The 21,467-nt window shown below is 38.4% G+C and overlaps 2 protein-coding genes across 2 annotated transcripts; both read left to right on the top strand.

The window, feature by feature from the left end:
• The first annotated feature begins 977 nt into the window (after nucleotides 1-977).
• On the top strand, nucleotides 978-3,934 carry LOC149048222 (uncharacterized). Its single transcript, XM_089199431.1, has 5 exons — nucleotides 978-1,127; nucleotides 1,827-1,989; nucleotides 2,080-2,116; nucleotides 2,805-2,931; nucleotides 3,081-3,934. Exons 1-5 carry the CDS (start codon nucleotides 978-980, stop codon nucleotides 3,573-3,575), a joined length of 972 nt encoding a protein of 323 aa, XP_089055557.1. The 3' UTR covers nucleotides 3,576-3,934.
• LOC113667031 (putative G protein-coupled receptor CG31760) lies at nucleotides 3,672-19,868 on the top strand. Its single transcript, XM_089198946.1, has 11 exons — nucleotides 3,672-3,803; nucleotides 9,978-10,835; nucleotides 12,380-12,542; nucleotides 12,667-13,005; nucleotides 13,474-13,542; nucleotides 13,885-13,994; nucleotides 14,609-14,823; nucleotides 15,451-15,589; nucleotides 17,564-17,669; nucleotides 18,433-18,573; nucleotides 19,143-19,868. The coding sequence occupies exons 2-11, from the start codon at nucleotides 10,084-10,086 to the stop codon at nucleotides 19,236-19,238; spliced, it is 2,130 nt and encodes a 709-aa protein (XP_089055072.1). The 5' UTR covers nucleotides 3,672-3,803; nucleotides 9,978-10,083; the 3' UTR covers nucleotides 19,239-19,868.
• The last annotated feature ends 1,599 nt before the right edge of the window (nucleotides 19,869-21,467 follow it).

The following is a 21,467-nucleotide window of genomic DNA, read 5'->3' as shown; positions in this document are numbered from 1 at the left end:
ACGAAGCAGACATATGGATATGTGAAATTTTGTTGATGCTGAAAATCATTCACAGGTCGTTATCAACAGCTGTTCTTCGAACATTTTGTCAATTAGTATGTGATGTTGTAAATGACAGCATTTTAATTATGCACAAAGAAACAACAAACACAGAAGGAAACTTTGAATCAAGGATAAAATAGCAGTGAAGCATAATGCATTCTCGGATCGGAAAATATCAATGGATCTTTCTCAACCAATAAATTTTCTTTTTATACTGTCTTTTTCACTTTTGGAACTATAGAGGAACCAAGCAAGACTAAGGAAAAATAATGAAGGGGGTAAGTTACTAATGAAACGATGAGGGGTATTGTGGGAGGATTTGGTTTTATCAACTGAGTTGATAGCGTAAATCGGCCATCAAAAAGAGACTCTAAAGCTGGCGTTTCGAGCTTTGGAACGAATGCGAAGGGCAAAAGCTCTAAAAAACCTCTACGGAGGCCAATTTACATTGTAGACTCAGTTAATAAAACTAGATTACTTAGAAAAAGAGACCCTACTTAATGAAGATATGCAAACTTTTCCAGAAAGTTCGACAGCTTCACACTGGCATCGTTGCTCTGTTGGCAGGGTGTATAAACATCCTGTAGGGGATTCCTTAAGAATATCTGGACGAATCAGATTCTTGTGCTAACAAGAACACGTTTTTACAAACTCTTTACCCTTGGGTGTTGAAGGACAGAAAATTGTATCAAAAGGATCAAGGAATCAGCTCGCTTACCATGAATGCGTTAGTGTTTGTCTCCTCGGCATTTTTTCACTTTTTTCACGCATCAAATTTTAGATCAAAACTTTGCAAACGCAGCCCAATCAGATCTTCAGCGCAAAACGAACGAAAATTTAACTTTTGCACTTTTCAATGATCATTTATTTCACTTTCTTGATGTTCCCAAAATCGTGGAAACCTTTGTGCAAACCACAAAACAGTGTCTGCTGCAATGCATCAAGAACCGTCTGTGTCTTCCACAAATGTTGCAGCGGTTCCTCAGCCAAACGGACATGTATCGTGTGAGTTACTTTCCATCGACAATTACAATGCATCTGAAAATTTCGTAAGAAGTTTTACTTCTCATCACTACAGCATAATGGTGAGTTTGAAGGGCAATAATCGTTTTTTAGCACATGGCATAGGAAAACATGATCGTGAAATGAGGAAATGAATGTCATTTTCATTCTTTCACTGAATCCAAAGTGGTGTATGAGCGCGGTTTCTGGATGACGAATCTTCAATTTGCTTGAAAGCTTTCGTAATGCTTGGCTTAGATCCAATAGTGAAAGCTATACTTGAAGAAAAGTAACATTACAACCAACCGGTGAAACGTTTCGACCTCAGTTCTTTCTGCTAGATTACGTGACTTTTAAAATGCTTAAAGTTTATTTTATGTTAAATTAGTTTGACTAACTATTTGAACGATATTTTGATCTGTTTTCTTTCTGCGTGACTTCTACAATGATTATCATTTAGACAGTTTGACTTACGAGTACTTACAATTTTACCTTGAACATAATTTGACCTCCATGACAAAATTCACTTCAGGGGGTCTCGCTGTCCCTTAATGAGGGCTTGCGATTTTAAAAAAATTACGTGTATGTGTAGAAATTGTTCCTAAGAGGCAATCTGCCATCCAAAAAACTAAGCAAAAGTAATTTTTCACAATTTTCTAATTGTGAATTGAAAGATAATCAAAAAATCTATTCTCACTGCCTTATTTTGTATCTTAACATTGACTGGTGTACCCTGCACCTGCGATCCGAAAAATACAAGTTTGAGGCAACGACAAAGATAGGGTTTGCTTGTTTTTGTTTTTGTTTTTTTTTTTTTTTCTAATTTCCAGAGTCCTTTTGAAAGTTCCCCCGGCCAGAACAGTGGCTCATGCCATGCTATATGCGAAACATACGATTACAGATGCAAGTGCAAACAAGACTACTTTGGAACAAACTGTGAAAGGCGTAAGTAATTTTCAGCCTGTTAAAATCATTCGTAGAGTCGATTATTTTGCAAATTTTTTCAATTTGAATCGCTGTCTGTTTTTCTCGTAGAGAAAGCATTGTCTTGTAAGGAGCGGTTTTACCAAGGGTGAGTGCATTCGTCGAATATTGCCCAGGTGCATAAAGTGATTTTTTTTTTTTTTTGCGTCATTCTCTCAATCAATCCGAAATATAAAAAACTAAGACTCACGGTCTCCCGCTGTTGGGGCCGGCCATGTGCCTTTTCTTTCAGCTTCTCTAGCTTTGGTTTTCCTTCAATTCAGGGAAAAAAAGAAAAAATGTGCTATTTAATAAAACCATAGCTTTGCGAAGCGTTTTCTTCCTACCAGGAGCCGTTCTCTATATTTTTTTTTGTTTTCGAACTGGTGATCTGGCTTAAAGACAAGCACAGTTTAAGGGTTTAATTGTAGAGAAAAAAAGGAAAATGTGCTGATATGTTTCTCTACTAGTTATCATGGCATACAAGTATTTTTTTAAAGAAAGATGTTTTTCGTCTTGTCCATGAGGAATCGAACCTCAGACCTTCGGATTCCGCGCTCCGATGCTCTACCTCTGAGCCACAGAGACTCCACGGTGAGCGAGGTCTATTACGACGTTCATATGTCACGCGTCCTGCATACAGCTAGGATCAGCCATGTCGATAGCGTAATGTTTGTAGACAGAAAAAAGAGAGATGGTAGGTTTTGAGCTCGGTAAAGAAATAAAGAGAGTGGGACAAAATAATTATTTTTTTACTTTCATAATTCATCATATTTTTTTTGCAATTCTCTCTTAAGATTCCATAAGAGCGGTGTGTATCCGCTAAGTATGGACGTTGGTGAAGTCCCTGTGTATTGTCACATGACCCTGCCAGCTTGTGGTGAAGGCCAATGGACATCAGTGATGAAGATTGATGGAGCAAAGGTACTAGAAAAGCAGAAGATCTCATTGAGAAATTAAATGTTGTAAATGAAATCCTCTACGGAACCTGGAATTTACTTGTTCCCATTTTCGCCATTACTCCTTAGTTGTGCTGAATAAAATTGAACCTCTTTTCCTTTTTTTCTGTCAAGGACACTTTTATATATGATTCACAATTATGGAATAACATGGAAAGCATCGATATTCTCGGCGGAAGCACAGGGTTCGACTATCAGCAAACCAAGCTGCCGACTTTCTGGAATACGCCCTTGACTCAGATCTGTCTTGGAATGAAAGTTAAGGACGAAGATAGGTTTATCATAATCAATCTGACGGCCAGTTCGCTGCATTCGATATTTTCCACTGATCAGTACATGCCAACATCATTGGGTCGAAATGTTTGGAAAAAGGTAGTGGGTCCTCAGGCTTCACTGCAGCATTTGTGCAACAAAGAGGGTTTTAACGTGGTGTGTTCAGGTGCCATTAAAACGAGAATCGGTATCATTACAGATGACGTGCTGATGGTCTCTCCGTTTACTTGCGTAGGCTGTGACTCGGCTATTACGTTTGGAGGCGATGATTTTCAAGTGTGTGGGAATAATGGCTATAAGGATATCTCTGCCATGGGGTATATTCTGATAAAATAAAAAATCCCGCTGTATGTGAAACCAAGAAGCACCTTTGGGAGGTTAATCCGTTGTGCCATATTGATATGTTTATAGGCATCTCTGTGAGCATCGTATGTTTGTAAGTGGACAGATTGAATTTAAGAGCGAAGCACCACAAAGCTACGCAATTTGCCGGTCGTAAATTCTAGTAAACAACAATTCAAGCAGGGTAAATCTACCACACGGATCTCGTAAATGCAAGAAATTGTAAGTTTTTCGGTTCGTTTTTCGAACGATTGATATTATTACATTTATAAAGTGTTGATATTTCCTAAAAGAATTTTGTTCAATAGAAGATTGTAATTTAATTTAATCTAATTAAATTTAATTTTAAAACCGTTCAATTTCAGAATTTATGATTTTCAACACAAACTTACGCAATTTTCTGGCCGTTAGTTTTAAAAAACAATGATTCAAGCATGCTGAATCTACTACATAGTCTCGTACATGCAAGAAATTCGTTCGTTATTCGCTTCTTAGCAGAAAATTTACAATTCTCTTAATCAAGATCTTGTCACGAAATATATCTTGGTCGTTTTTGCCTTGTCATTAATTGATACACTGTAAAATTAAAAGAGCTGATTTGGCCCCAAAAATGGGGCCAAAACGAGTGAGTCCAGTTTGGCACTCGCTTAGGGTCAATTCAGCCCCATTGAAATGGGGCTGTTTTTGGCACCAATTTTGGGGCTGAATTGACCCCGTTGTAGGGGCCAAATTGGACCATGTGAAGGGTGAATTTGAAAAATACAGGGGCCGCTTTGAAATTTATAGGGGCCAAAACAGCCCCCGAAATTTCAGCCCTCTTACAAATGGCCCCTTTAAAAAGAGCCAATTCAGCTCCAATGTGGGCCACTTCAGAAGTAGAGGGCTCTTTCCTCTCCATGCTGATTTTCCCCCTTACATTCAAATAATGAAAATACACCACATACTTTATCTTTCAAACACTCATTTATTAGCTTCTAGATATTGTTTATGTAAAAACCTTTTATGCTACCTGATTTTACAGTTATTAAGAATCTTAATTGTGGTATAAAACAGACAAACTTTGAAACATCATGTGAAAGAATATAACATACATACATATTTAACAATAATTCAACCATTTTCTAAAATAGATCTCTTCCCTAAATCAGTATACTTCTTAACAGTGCAAGCATTGCAAGAAATTACACCCAAGAGACACTTGTGAGTAAAGCTTCCCTTTTCAATGACTTAGCAAATGTGGTAATGTAAAGCAGCTTATAATTAAGACTGATTTAAAGTACAGAAAATTATCAAAATAAGACAGAGGCAACAAATGGTCCAGTTCCTGCACAAGAATATAGACCTTGTTTGATTTGTGCATATGAAAAACAAAGAGCCTTAGAGCAGCAAAGAGTATTCTTCCAGTGGATGTGAGAATACATGTACTCATATTACTACTCTAGATATTATCAAAATATAAACTATCAGCAAGTACTACCGCAGGCATTTGCCAAGTCATTGAAAATAGAGGAAACAGTGACAAGAGTCTGCCTGTGCCCAATTTCAAGCAATGCTTGCTCTAAAAAAAGTCAAAATTGCCTTTGACCGATTGTAAGAAAATATAAATAAGCCAAGTAACCCAATGAGAGCATCAAGAATCTTTTCTTATGAGAAGTGACAAATTACACTTCCCTCTGTTACTATATTCAGGTGATTGATGTATTGAAGATCTCCAACAATTAAAATTTGTGCTGGACATAATCTCTGATCGCTGAATCAACATCAGCTACTCTATGCAATAAAAACAAGTTTTACAACCACATTAAAATCAAGCCAAAGTGCAAAAAGTGCCTGTAGCCAGAAAAAAAGAATATATAATTTATATACACACTTAAGTTAAAGAATTAAAGAGGATGCATCAATTCTCTGTGACTGAGTTTTGTGCCTAAGTGCTTGTCAGACAGAAAAGTTCTGTCTGACAAGCGCTTAGTTGCGAAATTCAGAGTCACAGAGAATTGATGTGTCCTCTTTAATTCTTTAACTTATGTATACTTAGCTCTGCTACCACAGCATTGAGAACTTTATGCCAAGGTAGACTCTACCCCCACATTTACATATATATATATATATATATATAAATATTATGAGAGGAAAAAAGGACGTAACTACATTTCCCGACAAGCCTGTTTCGTGAATCGCTTCACTCTTCAGGGGTTTAATGAAAGAATATTCATGTGACTATCGTTTATATACTAGGAAAATTTGCATAATACGCGGTAAACTTAAAAACTTTAAAGTTCAGCTGTTGCGTAGCAACGCTTTGTTTCTGTGCCGGCATGAAGATACGAGTTCGTTACGCTTATTTAGTGATGAGAGGTCGGGTCGGTAAATTATAAGGAATTTTTCTTTTAGGCAGAGGTTGCATCTTTTACTGGAGCTGTTGTAGGGAGAGTTAGATGATAAGACGCGCCATGAGATAGAATAGTCAATGTAGTCGTTCTTGAGTGTCCAGATGTGTTTGCTAAGTTCGGTAGAGTTTTTGTGCTTGGCGTGGCGGAATGATGCGGTGTGATTTCTGTGTCTTGTTTTGAAGTCGGTTTCTGTGAGTCCGATGTATGTTTCAGAGGTGTTGTTGTCTTTCCGTGTGACGGTGGCTTGATAAACGACTGAGGATTGAAGGCAGTTACCATTGAGCGGGCTCAATGGTAACTGCCTTCAATCCTCAGTCGTTTATCAAGCCACCGTCACACGGAAAGACAACAACACCTCTGAAACATACATCGGACTCACAGAAACCGACTTCAAAACAAGACACAGAAATCACACCGCATCATTCCGCCACGCCAAGCACAAAAACTCTACCGAACTTAGCAAACACATCTGGACACTCAAGAACGACTACATTGACTATTCTATCTCATGGCGCGTCTTATCATCTAACTCTCCTTACAACAGCTCCAGTAAAAGATGCAACCTCTGCCTAAAAGAAAAATTCCTTATAATTTACCGACCCGACCTCTCATCACTAAATAAGCGTAACGAACTCGTATCTTCATGCCGGCACAGAAACAAAGCGTTGCTACGCAACAGCTGAACTTTAAAGTTTTTAAGTTTACCGCGTATTATGCAAATTTTCCTAGTATATAAACGATAGTCACATGAATATTCTTTCATTAAACCCCTGAAGAGTGAAGCGATTCACGAAACAGGCTTGTCGGGAAATGTAGTTACGTCCTTTTTTCCTCTCATAATATTTATTCTGCTCTGCTTCAACGTATTGAGCACTGTTCCACGCGAAAATCGACTCGCAAACTTCCTATATATATATATATATATATATATGTAATATATATATAAACATATTGTTTTTCTAAAACTATAAGCTAAAACACCAGAAATGGAAGTGGAAGTTTAGCTCAATGTGTGTAATTTGTCTCCCATTCAAGACTTGAAAAACTAATGTATGACTCCCAAAATATCTGAAAAAAATCAGCTACTCTATGTCCAATATTTATCTAATGGTTTGACAACAGGAATATTTTAAAAAATTGCAAAATCAAAAAAACTAAACAAAAAGGCAAAATTAATACAACCCCAAAGTACTTGAACCTTTGTATCTGGACTTCATTGGCAAATGGGCTCAGAAATTTTAGCTGTTCATCCTAGTACCAAAGTAGCAGTTTTTTGGACTTGTACCTCCAAAATGGTCACAACTTCATTAAATGCATGTGATGACAAACACACAAGAACAAAGGTCATGAACTTAAAAGGTGAGAGTGATTATTTTGCAACTTTTTATTTTAAGGCAAGAGATTCAGCACCACAAAATTGTCTCTCTTCACTGCAAGCAGAAGAGGTGAAGCAATAGATTTTTAGACCATACCAATCCACTCAGTTTCCAAGTCAACTTAGTCTAGTATCCTGCTAACCATACAAGGATACTCTGCAATAATTTTTTTTTGCAATCCACTGTTGCTCACAGTACTTTAGGCTGCTGATGAGATATCCCTTCTGGGTATCCAACTCTACTGAGGCAGAGAACTGTACAAAAAAACAAAACAAATGAGCAAATTAATTTGTTGTCGGAGAACAGTAAATTTTTGCAACTACAAAGTTGCAAAATATTTGTAAGCAAACTGTGCATAAGAAGTAAAAACACAATAATGGTGATCATCAATGATGTATTTTCACCAAACTGTATATGTACTTATCAAGAAAAGAAATCATATATCTATGCACTTCAGTTTTAGTTCAGTATTCATGAATAAATAAGGATTGCTTGTAGACTTAAAAAACAAAACAAAGAAAAGTTTCTTACCCTCGATGGTAGTTGGAATTTCGAAAGCCATTCAGGAGGAACCTGTAGGTAAATATTTGTTTTCAAAAAAATTAAACTGTCTGATAACATCCTATCAATTCACTAATTTTTTTAATTTACCAGATTTAAAAATTGGGTTTACTTTGTTTTATGTATGGTGCAAGTAAATACATATCTAATATATTTCAATAAAAATAAAGCAAATCTCGCCATTTTTGTAGGTGCAATCCCCGAGATTTGTCATCTTTAACTGACCAACTGGCACCTTGTGTGTTTTCCTTTAGGATATAATCGAAAGAAAGTAGTCGATAATGTACTCTTCACCATCCTGCTAAGTTTAATATACAAGAACTTACTTAGACAGTGCTCAGTTATGTCGCCTCGCCCGTAAAACAGAGATCCTTGAGCGATTTATAATATTGATTTACCCATTTCTAATCGCTGATGTTTTCTGAATCATCAATCGACGTTTGAACCGTCTTACTCGAAGGACTTGATTCTGCACGCTGAAAGAGTGATAGCCAAAAAATCAGCTTAAGTGGATGCAAACAAAGACATAGACATAAAAATATCAGTTCATCTTTTCAAGAAAAAGATTAAGAATTCAGAGTGAGAGATCCTAAAATAAGAGAATCTGAAATAAGTTAAATCCATCTTGTGCAAATGCAGTATTCGAACTGTAACCGTCTCTATCTCTCGGCGCCAAAATTTGATCACGTGACTTTAGTTGCGAAACCGCTGAGACTCAACAAGACTCGGGAGAAGAGTCGAACCATTCATGCGTCAAATTCTCTGGTGGGAAAATTAATTATCGTACCGACGAAGAACTCGTGTCATCTCTAGGTTCAGCGTTCATTGCAATCAATTTCTTGAGCTTTAGACGCTCTTTTATAATAGGGATGTAGTGCCTTGGTACGTCTGCATCTTGGGCGATCGCAAGGAGATCTTGGCCATCGCAACCGTCTTTTTCTGCAAGATAAGATACGAACAAAGATCAATGGAGCGGTCAAGTTTGTGAATGTAAAGTTGCAGTAAAATACGTTGTTAAGAAATTTCTTTTGCCTACCTTTCCTTTCTTAAGTCTCATTCCATGCGACTGTATCCAAGAAACAGCCTCTTCAGTGACGAATTCGCTGCTATTATTCATTATTGTTTCCGGTGTCTAGGTTCGACTAATGCCATCACAGGCAGCTCACGCTCACGTCTCGAGAAAAAGCCAACGATTAATTCGTTGTGTGACTCGGTGTTCAGTTACGAGAGGAACCGTTGAAAATTTGAACACTTTATAAAGAATAGTATAGGGAACGAAATATGGTCGAAAAAAGAAAATTATTTTCATATTTTCTTTTTTTTTCAAAAATTGCACCTCGTTGGGGCCAAATTGGTCAATCCTACTTGGCTCTTGGAAGGGCCAAATTGAGAAAAAGTTCCAAAGTAGAATTCATAGGGGCCAATTCAGATTTTGGAGGGGTCGAAATGGTACTTGTCACGCACGTTTTGGCTCAAATAGTCCAAAACGAACCTTGATAGGCCAAACTGGCCCTCGAGAAATTGGGGCTAATTTGGCTTTAGGGGTCAATTTGGCTCTTTTCATTTTACAGTGTAGTTTTCGGGTATAACACGATTACCCAGCAGACCCGACCCAATTATAATAAACTCTCTTTTCGTGCACACCTTGTGTCTGCATACTCTGCTATAAAAGAATTGGTTCGTGCTTTAGCTGAGAGATCGAGTTATGGATGCACTTGGGAGGTTTGGAGAGCACTCAAGAAGCTAGAGTTGCTCTCGGCTGCGCCTGGAGTAACTCTTACGCTTCTCTCATTACTGGAACGACTCTTGCTTAATTTACTCCTTGCTCAAAATCGTGGTATTAGGCTGGCGACTTTATTACTACTGCTGGAAAAAAATTTCTTTGTAGAAATCAGTATTATATTGTCTGAATTGGAATTGCATGAGAATTTCCTGTTCTTATGAGGCTGTGTTCTCAGCTCACAATTATAATTTGTTCGTTTCCTCTTCCGCTTGCATAATGTGCGTGGTATTTTCCTTTTTGATATTGTTTTTCCTCTTTTAGTAATGTTTGTTTATGTTATTTCTAGCAAATGACCACATCAACCCACCAGCAGCTGCTGTGATGCCACACGACCAAGGAGTCTAGTTATTGAGTGTTCGAGTGTTCGTCTTTTTGTGTGAATAGGAGAATCAATGACTTTGTGGCAAGTGTGTTTCGTGTTTGCTGCTTTATCGAAACATTCTTGGGATAGCAAAAAATTTGTAAATGCAACTGGAGAGAACCTGAGAGGGAACCTTCTCGAGAGAGAGCTCCAATATGTGGCCCAAATTCATGATAAACTACAAGACGCTGTTGGATGCAACGATGTTGCAGTTCTCAACGTGTCGTTTGATAGCGAAAGGTGGAAAAACGAATCTCTTATTGCAGTCAAAGTCGCCAATCTCTTGACTTCTCTCTGGTCTGTGAAATCGTCCGCTTCTGCCGAATCTGTTGTTGAGAATGACATTTTACTGTTTCAAATGGTTCGCTACAACGTCCGTTTCTCTCCATCTGTTTTCGGATCAGCTGTATGTTTCGCGCCAAACTTGTACAAGGACTATGAAAGGTTTTGTCCTTATGCGTTCAGGGACAAGAAATTGAACGGAAGCATTCATGTTACAGATCTTGGGCAAACGGATTACGATTACACTACGAGCCCAAACGCTATTTGGTGGCCTGCAATCACACAAAAAACCAGAAACAAGAGGTCAACAGATTGGATGAAAGTGACCGACTTTTATTCAGTAGGAAGCGCGAATGGAATTGTCGAGAATGAAACCCGCAACCGATTACTTGTGACATACGAAGATGGTTTGTGGACTAGGCCGTATTTCGATTGTTTTGGTGGCAAAGAGTGGATGATAACCTATCTTGCTCCAGTTTTAAACGAAACCAACGAATTTTTGTAAGTTTGGTTTTTGTTCAATAATTTTGCCTCCATCTCTTATTCATCTATAATCATCGTTGTTTAATTGTTTTTTTTTTTTATTCTTAGCCAAGTGCATTGGCTGGGTCTCATGGTAAAGGATGAGTGCGCTATCATTTGAGTACACTATCCTAAAGAACAGTTTTCTGTGAAACGATAACAAAGTGTTGTTAAAAAGTAAATCAACTGAATCTAAGAATAACAATCGATCCTCTTCCAGGTGAGAATAGTCTTGTAAAGAACTCTTGACGATGGCAGAGACTGACGTTTTTTTCTACAGGTTGTCGCGGCATATGCCACTACTACCGACCACAGTCCTTTCCCGGACTTCTCCAAGGCGGACGATTATCATAACACGATCAAAACTGTCTTAAACTTGAGTGAAGTCTTGACTTCGCCAGAAGTAATAAATTCGTCAACTGACTCCATTTCGGTTTGCTTGGCACACGCGCTTCTCTATAGTCCCGCGCGCGTAGTAAGTAAAAAGTCGTAGAGGAAGTTATTCATTTAAAATATGCGTAAAATCGGCATTCAGAAAAAAAGAATCGCGACTCAAAATTTAAACATTGAAATATGAATGAAATACAAAACTATTATTTCGCAATCATTTTCTCAAATAAAGAGCCTATCGTATCAATTTTTATGTCAAGCTTTTCCAGCCGGTTCCAATTATTCAACCTTTACATCATCTTGTTGAGCTTTTGACCGTGAGAAAAGAGCAAATTTCTAATTTTCCATGAATTATTTTGGCAGGGACTTCGCCGGGGTCGCAAAACGTTTTTTCTAGCGTAACGATTTCACGTCATACGTAAGTCTGAAAGAAAAATATGCGGATATCAAGGGAAAAGTCGAAAATTTATCATATAAATAGCCTGAATGGTAGCATATTGTGAGCACAAAACAACCCTCACATCTGTTCCGGATAGCCCTGTTGTTTTTAGAAATCGGTCGTTTTTAGGAGACCAATCAATATAAAACCGGTTGAAAAACCGCAAACAAACCTGCTAGTTAAATAAAAAATCAATGAAGAAGAATGGGGCGGAAAACAATCTGTTTGTCATATTGCACTTTCTTTTTCTCAGACGGTTATTGTTTGCTTCATTGCATGCAAATATTTCAAAATATTTGAGTTGTAGTTAATGAAAATAACCGCTGTCTTGCAAAATATGCACAAATATTCAAACGCTTGTAGAAATCTGCACAGGGAGACAGAAAGTATGGGAAAGGAAAACTTGGGAGTCCAGAATACTAAAAATAATCGATTACAAGTATCCAAATACTCTGAAAGCGAGATTGGTTCACAAACGAGTTTGAAGAGCATTCGACGGCGGGATTAGAATTAGCGGAAGTTCAAAGTTTCACAAAGGATTCAGACCTTTTTGGTCTTAAAAGCGTGAAAATTGTTAGCAATTGATCTTTCTTAAGATTAAAGGTTGCTGAGAAGGTGGGAACAGCTTCACGTTCTGCAGTCCTGGAAATAAGACTTGGCCGAACATTTTTTTTTTTCTTTTTTGCTTCTTCAGAGCTTTAGTAAGCGTGGATATTTCTCTTGAGGATGTAGATATCGACCAGTGCGATGCCCCAGACTCCGCTGAACAGCAGAGCTCAGAAGAGACTGGTGACCAAGCCAAACCAAACCACTTAAGCACATTCATGGGAACTCACAGGTGCAAAAAGAGCACAAAGGCAAGTTATACAGACTAAGAAACATCACATTCATGCAGATTTAATTCCATAACAAACTTAAAGGAAACCATCCCTGCCCCCTCTCCGTACCACATTTTAATTTGGAATAGCTATCTTTTTGCAGTGTGTACCAGTCCCTTTCCAAGGATTCAAACGCGGCACCTATCGCTGTACTTGCAAACAAGGCTACTATTTTCCAGACCCCACAGCAACTCGGAAATACTTTCCCGGGCAGGTCCTGGAGGAAGAGTACGACAAGATGCTGAGAGGCGAATCGAACCTTTATGAGCACCACTTTGAGTGCCTTGCTTGTAGTGAGGGCTGTGAGGAATGTGTGGATGGCAGCGCATGCGTGTATGATGTGTATACAAAGCTGAGATATTCTCTCCTTGTAATTAACTGCCTCTTTGTCGTCATTTCGTTAGCCCTCGCAGCATTGGTGTTCAAACTTTGGCAGAATAAGGTAAAGAAAGGGCAAGACCAGAACAGTTTGGGTTCGCAATGCTCGTCACTGAAGTACTGGTTTCCAGGCCTCTGACTCTGACCCTTTTCTTTTTTTGCATAGCAAGTTACGTTATGCATCCCTTTTTACCATGTTTTAGAGGAGAGCACATCTTTAAATAAAATACCACAATTATAAAACCCCACACCGTGTTACCGTCCCAAAACCTAAAAGTCAGTTACCACAGTCCATGGGAAACGTTCTAAAGTTAATGAACGCCGCTGTGTTTGATCGAGTAAGTACGGAAACCAGATGCTTGAAAGTTGTTTCTTAGAATATGATTAGTCACCTGGTTGTATCTGCTCTGGGCTACGATCAAATGTCTCTAACCAAATCTTGACAGAAATTGTGCATTTCTATTATGATGTATGAAATGAATGAGTTCGTGGGCAGCTTTCTTTTCAGTGACATTTTCTTTCCGTCTGTTAGATATTCAAAGCTTCCAGTCCACGTTTTCTTGAAGTTATTATCTGCGGAGCGATAATGATGTATGTGAAGGTACGTGATTTGACTTGATCAATCAGTAATTTACTGCACAACTAATTTTAATGAATGAATATCTCTGTGATGAGTAGACTTTAAATGAGTCAATTTTTTACCCGTAGTTTTTAGTCTTTCTGAGAGCCTCTGTATGATTAAACGTTGGGAAAAAATTGTTCCTTTTAGAAGACATTAAACACAGCTTGAAACAACTCTGAAATTTTTTGCACTCGATCCACTTGGCCGTTTTGTCATGTCGGCTCCCGTAAATCCTCACCAAACAACGTTAGGAAAATAATCCAAAGGTAAGACCCATCATCCCAGTTCAACTGTTGATGCATGTCCCTTTCATGATTTAAGCTTATCGTATCGTTCCCTAAACCTTCCGAAGTGCGCTGCATATTGTCACCTTGGTTACATCACCTGGGTTTTGCTTTGGTATATGGTTCTCTGGCTCTGAAGACATGGAGGTAAGAAGCCTGTTGTAGGCCCTCAGTTAGTAAAGGGGAGGAAAATTGTAAACGGAGTGTAATGGTGACAGGGCGAAAATGAAGGAGGTCTAGGTTGGGTCGCGTAATGAACGCGACTCGATCCAAACCTCCGTAGTCTTTCACTCCTCTGCTACTATCACATTAAGTTTTACTTGCTAAACGCCTGAGAGGCTGAGAGGCTGAGAGGCAAGTTTAAAAAGGTCAGCTTAGTAAATGATCACTGTAAAAGTGATACTTTTCACGAACCAACCATCTTAAATTCCCTGACGATCATCCGCTCATCTAACCCTGTGACCCCAGTTCAGGTTTTCGGACCTTCAATAATAGACGTGAAACAGCCCGCCCGTCAGAACTACCACTGTAAAAAAACAAACAAACAAACAAAACACTCATACTAGCAGTTGATCGATTGTCACAGTGGTAATTCACTCCAGGAAGTTCAAGTTTTCCTCGAGATGCAACTACTCTTGTCCTTGAAGGGGGAATTATTATGATTACGATTGGTAATCTTAAGCTTAAAGGATTAATGATTCTTATTCAATAGTAACCATGCATTTCCCTTCCTTTTTTCTTTCGTTTTTCCGCCACCCCAGAGTGGTGTTAATTTTCCGCGTGCGCTCCGCTCGTAAGTTGGCTATAACAGACAGTGTGTTGCTGAGGAGATTGGCAGTTATTGTATTGCTGTATACAAGTTACTTGACCGTTTGGATGGTGATACAGCCACCTTCCATCGAATCAAGTATTACCGCTGATAAACTCAAATACGACAGATGCTCGACAATCTCGTTTAGTCACATGATCTTAGCAGGTAAACAAAACATCCTAAATCACGTAAGTGCCTATCAGTGCTACTCATTGTGGCCGGATACCTAAATACATGGATGTCTTAAATGAAGCAAAATCAATCTGTGTCCAGGGAAGATGAGAAATCTTTAGGGTATCTCTCTCCCTAAGAAATGTGTTTACCGCGTAATAAGCGCGCTGGACTCTGGGTAGGAAATCCCTGGTTCGAGCAAAGCCTGGTCCATGCATTATTTTTTTCGGTAAGTACCCTTATTCTCATGGTGCCATAAAGCATTTCTCCACTCAGGACTTGCGACAAGATGATTGGGATGAATGCGATGCGATGAATTAGCATTCTATTGAAAAAGAGTCATGATACTTCGATGGACTGACTATCAGAGACCGTGGTACACAAGCTATGTTATAGCATACTTCAGAAGATCCATAAATAATTCCTGGAAATTTTAAAGCTTTCCCTAGTACACAAAGAACTAGTCAAAATTTGCATGTTTTTACACTTCTCTACTTCTGATAATGTTTTATTGAGTATATTTGTCATAAGTATGATCTGGTAAAACACTTTTTCCTGGAACAATTCCAATAGAGCAAGTTCTGTTACAACAATTTTTGATTATTTCTTTCTTTCCCTCAGCTGACTTCGTAGTCCTTGCTTGGGGAATGTGGCTCAGTTTCAAAGTGAGAAAAGTACCACAAGTTTACAATGAAAGTAAATTCATCGGCTATGCCATATACAACGCCACGTTTATAATCTGCTTCATCAACGTGTTGAGGTAACGCAAAATCATTCTCAGGCTCCTGAGTTTCCAACCTCATTGGTCTTTTTTCCTCGAACAAAATAGCCCAGAATCCGGCATTTTGGTGATATTAGGCTTGGGCAGTCATACAAACAATGAGTGCTTAACCCTTTGACTCTTATTAACATCTAATTTATTCTTACAACATCACCCCTGAATCAAACATTAAGGACATGAGAATAAAGGAATTGATCACCTGCGAAAGATGCTCATGATTTTACAACAAATTCTCCTTGACTGCACCCTAGGAGATGGGTAACCGGTCGTTTCGCCTACGGGTCGTTTCGCCTACCGTCTGTTCGCCAACGTCTAGAGTCGGTTCGCCTACCTCCAATATGTCAGTTCGCCTACGATTCATATGTCAAAGCTTAGAAACTGAATTGTTTAAAAGTTCTTGTTGAACCTCGCAGAAAACTGAGTATTAAGATGAAATAAACCCCCGTTCACGGTCTTTGTGTTTACTTGTGACTCGAGCGGCCTATGCTAAAGGAAGTGGGACTCTATGAATTAATGTTTTGGCTGTTAGTTCGTGCGCTTTCATGCAATCCGTAAACTTAGTTACATAGATGAAAAATGTATATATAACAGGTAAGGCGCTATGTGCAGACTTGTGACTTAAGCGGCCCATACTAAAGAAGGTCAGACTTTTCATTAACATATCATTCAAAAGGACAAGGTACTTAAGAAATTAGTTTGTTCCCACTTTACTTCCTGGTTCAATGTTTATATCGATGTTGCGATTTGTTCTATCATGAAATTTATAAATTAGTGTTTTGTTAGTTCGTGCGCTTTCACGCGATCTGCAAACTTAAATGGATGAAAAAAAATATATAATATAGTTAAGGCGTTATTTGTGTAGACTTGTGACTTGAGGTGAGACTTTCACTAACATATCGTTCAAAAGGACATGCTAGCTCATTTAACAGAAGATTATTATCGAAACATCAACACGGCAATCAACGGTGTCATCAAAGCTATAGTCATCGATCCGATTTACTACAACTTGATTCTTTCAATGTAAACTTGATAGCATAGTATAGAAACATCATTTCTTTATCTCTTCCCTCTATTAGGTAATGAAGAAAGTAATGCACCTGCTGCCAATTCAACATCAATTTTTGTTTCAGTTGAATCAACTGTTTTATACAATGATTGTTATACAACGGAGTTTAAGACGTAGGCAAACTGAGATATTGGACTAAGGCGAATCGACTCGAGACGTAGGCGAACAGACGGTAGGCGAAACGATCCGTAGGCGAAACGACCCGAAAGGCGAAAAGACCGTTATTTAGGAAACGTATAGAGAACAGCATGGAGAATCCATGAACTTTAATATAGCATGGAGAATATGGATACTGATTTTAGAGTACAGTGTGAAGGGTTAAGGAGCTAAGTTGTTGAAACACGAGGGAATAATAGTATATAGTGCTCATAAACCGTCTTAGCACTAGACAATGGAAAAGAAAGCACTCAGTCTCTCAACCCCTCATCCAGACCTTATTCGCTCAGCTTTAACAGTGTTGTACGACATGTTATTAGTTCCCTCTCCAATGGAAATGCAATGCCTAAACCTAACAACTGATTCCACGGGTCTTCTCGTCCGCGAGCAAACATTTTAGAATCAGCGAAGTCTGTCTCTTTCCTTTTTGTTAGTCATTTTTCATACGCTACTTTGAATTATAGTTCAAGCTGTTCAATAATCGAGTGGGCTTTTTCAATATCATGCAAATGTAGCTTCATAAACAAACTCTCCAAGTGGATGCAATTTCGCGTCGTGACCGAAAATGGCTCGAATCTAACTTCTCGATTCAGATCAGAATCAGCCTCTTTAATACCAATCAAAAAGTTCGTTTCAGAATAGAAGGCACCGCCCTCTCCCACTTCCCTTTTCTAATGAACGTTCCCCTCCCAAGTTTCCTGGCAGCAGAATCTTATATTTATCTCTTTTAGTGTTGTGCTAAGTAGCGGCTCATCTCCTGACGTGATGTACGCCATGGACTTTATAAACATCAACATTAGTGCCTCTGTCACGCTGATGCTTTTGTTTTCCCACAAGGTACGACTAAATGGGTTGATTGCCGTATTACCTTACAGCAACAACTAGTTCATTAAGAAAGTGTTGACGCTATAGAAACACAATCTTTTTATGGTTAAAAGGATACGATAGAAAGATGATAAGACCTCTCTATATATGTGAAAATGATGTAACATCACTAGACCTCTGTTAATCTCCTTCACAGCCTTTCTTTGGTCTCGTCACGCAACACCCTCTCTCAACCGAGAGAGAGAGAGAGAGAGAGAGAGAGAGAGAGAGAGAGAGAGAGAGAGAGAGAGAGAGAGAGAGAGAGAGAGAGCAAGAGGGTGCTGCGTGACAAGACCAAACAATGGCTGCGAAGGAGACTAAAATTTTGCAGGCCTCCATTTATCACTGTCACACAAGAGTAAGGCACACATGTCACTGGAGGACTGTAGGCGTGACCATCAAATTAATGTAATCTTCTCTATCCCGAAACACGGAGAGCTGCGAGAACGCAATGTTTTTTTATATCTTACATGTAACATGAAGACGTCCATATATAAACATTAGCCTCTAATTAGCGCGAAAACATGTACAGATATTTGTCCGCGATGCGAACAGCGTAAAATCAGAAAACTGTTATGGACTTAAGTTTTCATGAAAATTGAGGAATTTTCTTGGATATCACCCAGTTTTAGCTGAGGAATATATGTCATATGCTGTGTTTAGACCAATCGCGCGTAAGCAAAAATATTTGATGGATCATAAGTTCTAATGATTTTATCTATAATATTCTTTGCAGATTTTTTTAGCTTTGGCCTTGAGAAGTAACGGCCACCGCACCTCTCCTCAGGAGAATAAGTTATCAGTTCGCTCCAGAGGGGAGACATTTGCTAAGGAACTTGACACAACTATACTCGGTGGAGAAAATGACGAACTTAAGGTTGGCGTCGCTTGATAAGTCAGTTATTTGATCACAAGCAACTCATTGCGCGGCTAAATTCTAAAATACCTCGGCCTCGGGGGACTTGGAGATATCACAATTGTCTTCACGGGCTTGTATCTGGTATATCTTTAGTCAGTGACACTTAACTTCGGTGCTGCAGAGCTCGAAGCCTTACTTTTCCATCCTTTATTTCTCCCTCTCCCTTACTTTTTTCTATTTTTCTTTGTATGTCTCTCATTCCGGCTTTCTTCTTCATTTCTTTCTTTCTTACTTTGTCTATTGGTTCATTTATTTATTTATTTATTTATTCATTTTTGATATTGTTTTGCTTGCTAGCTTGTCTTCTTGACTTGCGTCACGGACCTCGCCGAAAAGGAGGCGCTGCTCGTAGTCGAATAAGTTTTGTAATATCTTGTCTAGTATGAATTTTTACAGTTAGTCCATAAAGATTGGCCGTGATCATTATTTGCTGGCATTTACCTCCATTTGGCAAAGCTTGCACTTGTCGCACAAACACTCCTACACTTACAACTGATAATTAACCATTTTCTTTTGCTTTTCCTCAGCGGGAAGTACGAAGACTTGCTTCGAAAGTTGCACTTCTTCAATCTCAGTTGATGACCGAGCGAAACAGACACGTAACGAAGATTGGGTCTAGCTAAAAGGCTAAGTGTCAGACTTGCAGCCAATTTGTCGTGAATGAGTGACTTCCGAGTTCTTAAGTTTAATAGAATTAAGATTTCATAGCTCTCTTTAAAAATCATCAAAACATTGACGGTCATAATCTCTTCCTGTACAGAATTGGATTCTCTCAGTTTGTTCATGAACTACTATAGTTTGTAAACCTGTGCAACAGTAAATGCTGTTTGAAGCGCATTCATTTTGTTTTATTTGCTAATCTTTTGACTCGTGAAGAACAGAAACCTACCGCTGCCACTGCCATTCTTTAGCCCAGGGCCACTCGTTTCACTTACCGTTACGAGTTTCTTTAACCACGTGACCAAGAAGAACGAGGACTCTGAGAAATGAGCATTCTTCAGCATTGAAGATATTCTTAAACCGAATCTATAAAATTTTTCGATCTTTTCTTGATCTTTGTTTTGATTCCATCTTATTTTATTAGATCTCATTAATGTTTGCTGTCTCCTTCAAAAATTTAAGGCAGTTTTTGTCGGCGTAAACTGATAATTAATCATTAATTATAAGTAATATTATTTTGTAATGAAACTAATCAGCGGTGCAATGTTAAACCAAGCTTTTCAATAAGAAAAATAAAAATATTACTCAATTAATCTGTTAATTTTTTTCGCCTACTTCCATTATAATTTTTACTATTTCCATTTTACATGTTATTCTACACCACTAGAAACATTTTAACAGCCAACCGTGAAAAACAGAATGTTACTTTATCGGTGAGATATGTGATAGCCATTAGTTAATCAATAGTACATACGAGGAAATAACATTTATTCTTAACATATAAGTGACGCATAATTTTAGAAACCATAGGTGTGGTGGGATTTTTTTTTTTAGAGCATCGTCCGTGACTAACCTTACCGGTAGGGCAAGCAGTAAATTCGTTTGTCGTTTCCATTAGGTGATTGACGGAAATAACTCTGTAAACAGCCTACGACCAACGTCAATCGCTGTTGTTTAACAGTCCGCCCAAACAGAGGAAATAACTCCTCCTAAATATGGCATTCATCCCAAGAGTTTCAGCAGTTATAATTACTACAAAGCCTTAAAAATGAATCAATGGTTGTTGTGAAAAAATCCGTACATTAATCGACAAAAGAATCGTTACTGAATGCCACATTATGATTGCAAAACTGAAGCAAAATCCTTACGTTGAGTATACTCATTGTCAGCTTGGAATTTCCTAAACGAAGCAGACATGGATATGTGAAATTTTGTTGATGCTGAAAATCATTCACAGGTCGTTATCAACAGCTGTTCTTCGAACATTTTGTCAATTAGTATGTGATGTTGTAAATGACAGCATTTTAATTATGCACAAAGAAACAACAAACACAGAAGGAAACTTTGAATCAAGGATAAAATAGCAGTGAAGCATAATGCATTCTCGGATCGGAAAATATCAATGGATCTTTCTCAACCAATAAATTTTATTTCTATGCTGTTTTTTTCACTTTTGGATCTATAGAGAAACCAAGCAAGACTAAGGAAAAATAATTAAAGGGGTAAGTTTCTAATGAAACGATGAGGGGTATTGTGGGAGGATTTGGTTTTATCAACTGAGTTGATAGCGTAAATCGGCCATCAAAAAGAGACTCTAAAACTGACGTTTCGAGCTTTAGCCGCCCTTCGTTGGAGCGAATGCGAAGGGCAAAAGCTCTAAAACCTCTACGGAGGCCAATTTACATTGTAGACTCAGTTAATAAAACGAGATTACTTAGAAAAAGAGACCCTACTTAATGAAGATATGCAAACTTTTCCAGAAAGTTCGACGGCTTCACAGCTGGCATCGTTGCTCTGTTGGCAGGGCGTATAAACATCCTGCAGGGGATCCCTTAAGAATATCTAGACGAATCAGATTCTTGTGCTAACAAGAACACGTTTTTACACAAACTCTTAACCCTTGGGTGTTGAAGGACAGAAAATTGTATCAAAAGGATCAAGGAATCAGCTAGCTTACCATGAATGCGTTAGTGTTTGTCTCCTCGGCTTTTTTCACTTTTTTCACGCATCAAATTTTTGATCAAAACTTTGCAAACGCTTGGGTGTTGAAGGATGAAGAAGAACGAAAATTTAACTTTTGCACTTTTCAGTGATAATTTATTTCACTTTCTTGATGTTCCCAAAATCGCGGAAACCTTTGTGCAAACCACAAAACAGTGTCTGCTGCAATGCATCAAGAACCATCTGTGTCT

Source organism: Pocillopora damicornis, chromosome 3, assembly GCF_964200805.1.
Source record: "Pocillopora damicornis chromosome 3, jaPocDami1.2, whole genome shotgun sequence".
NCBI classification, from domain to species: Eukaryota; Metazoa; Cnidaria; class Anthozoa; order Scleractinia; family Pocilloporidae; genus Pocillopora; species Pocillopora damicornis.
The sequence above is the reverse complement of the archived record's forward strand: the minus strand, read 5'-3'. Positions and strand labels throughout refer to the sequence as shown.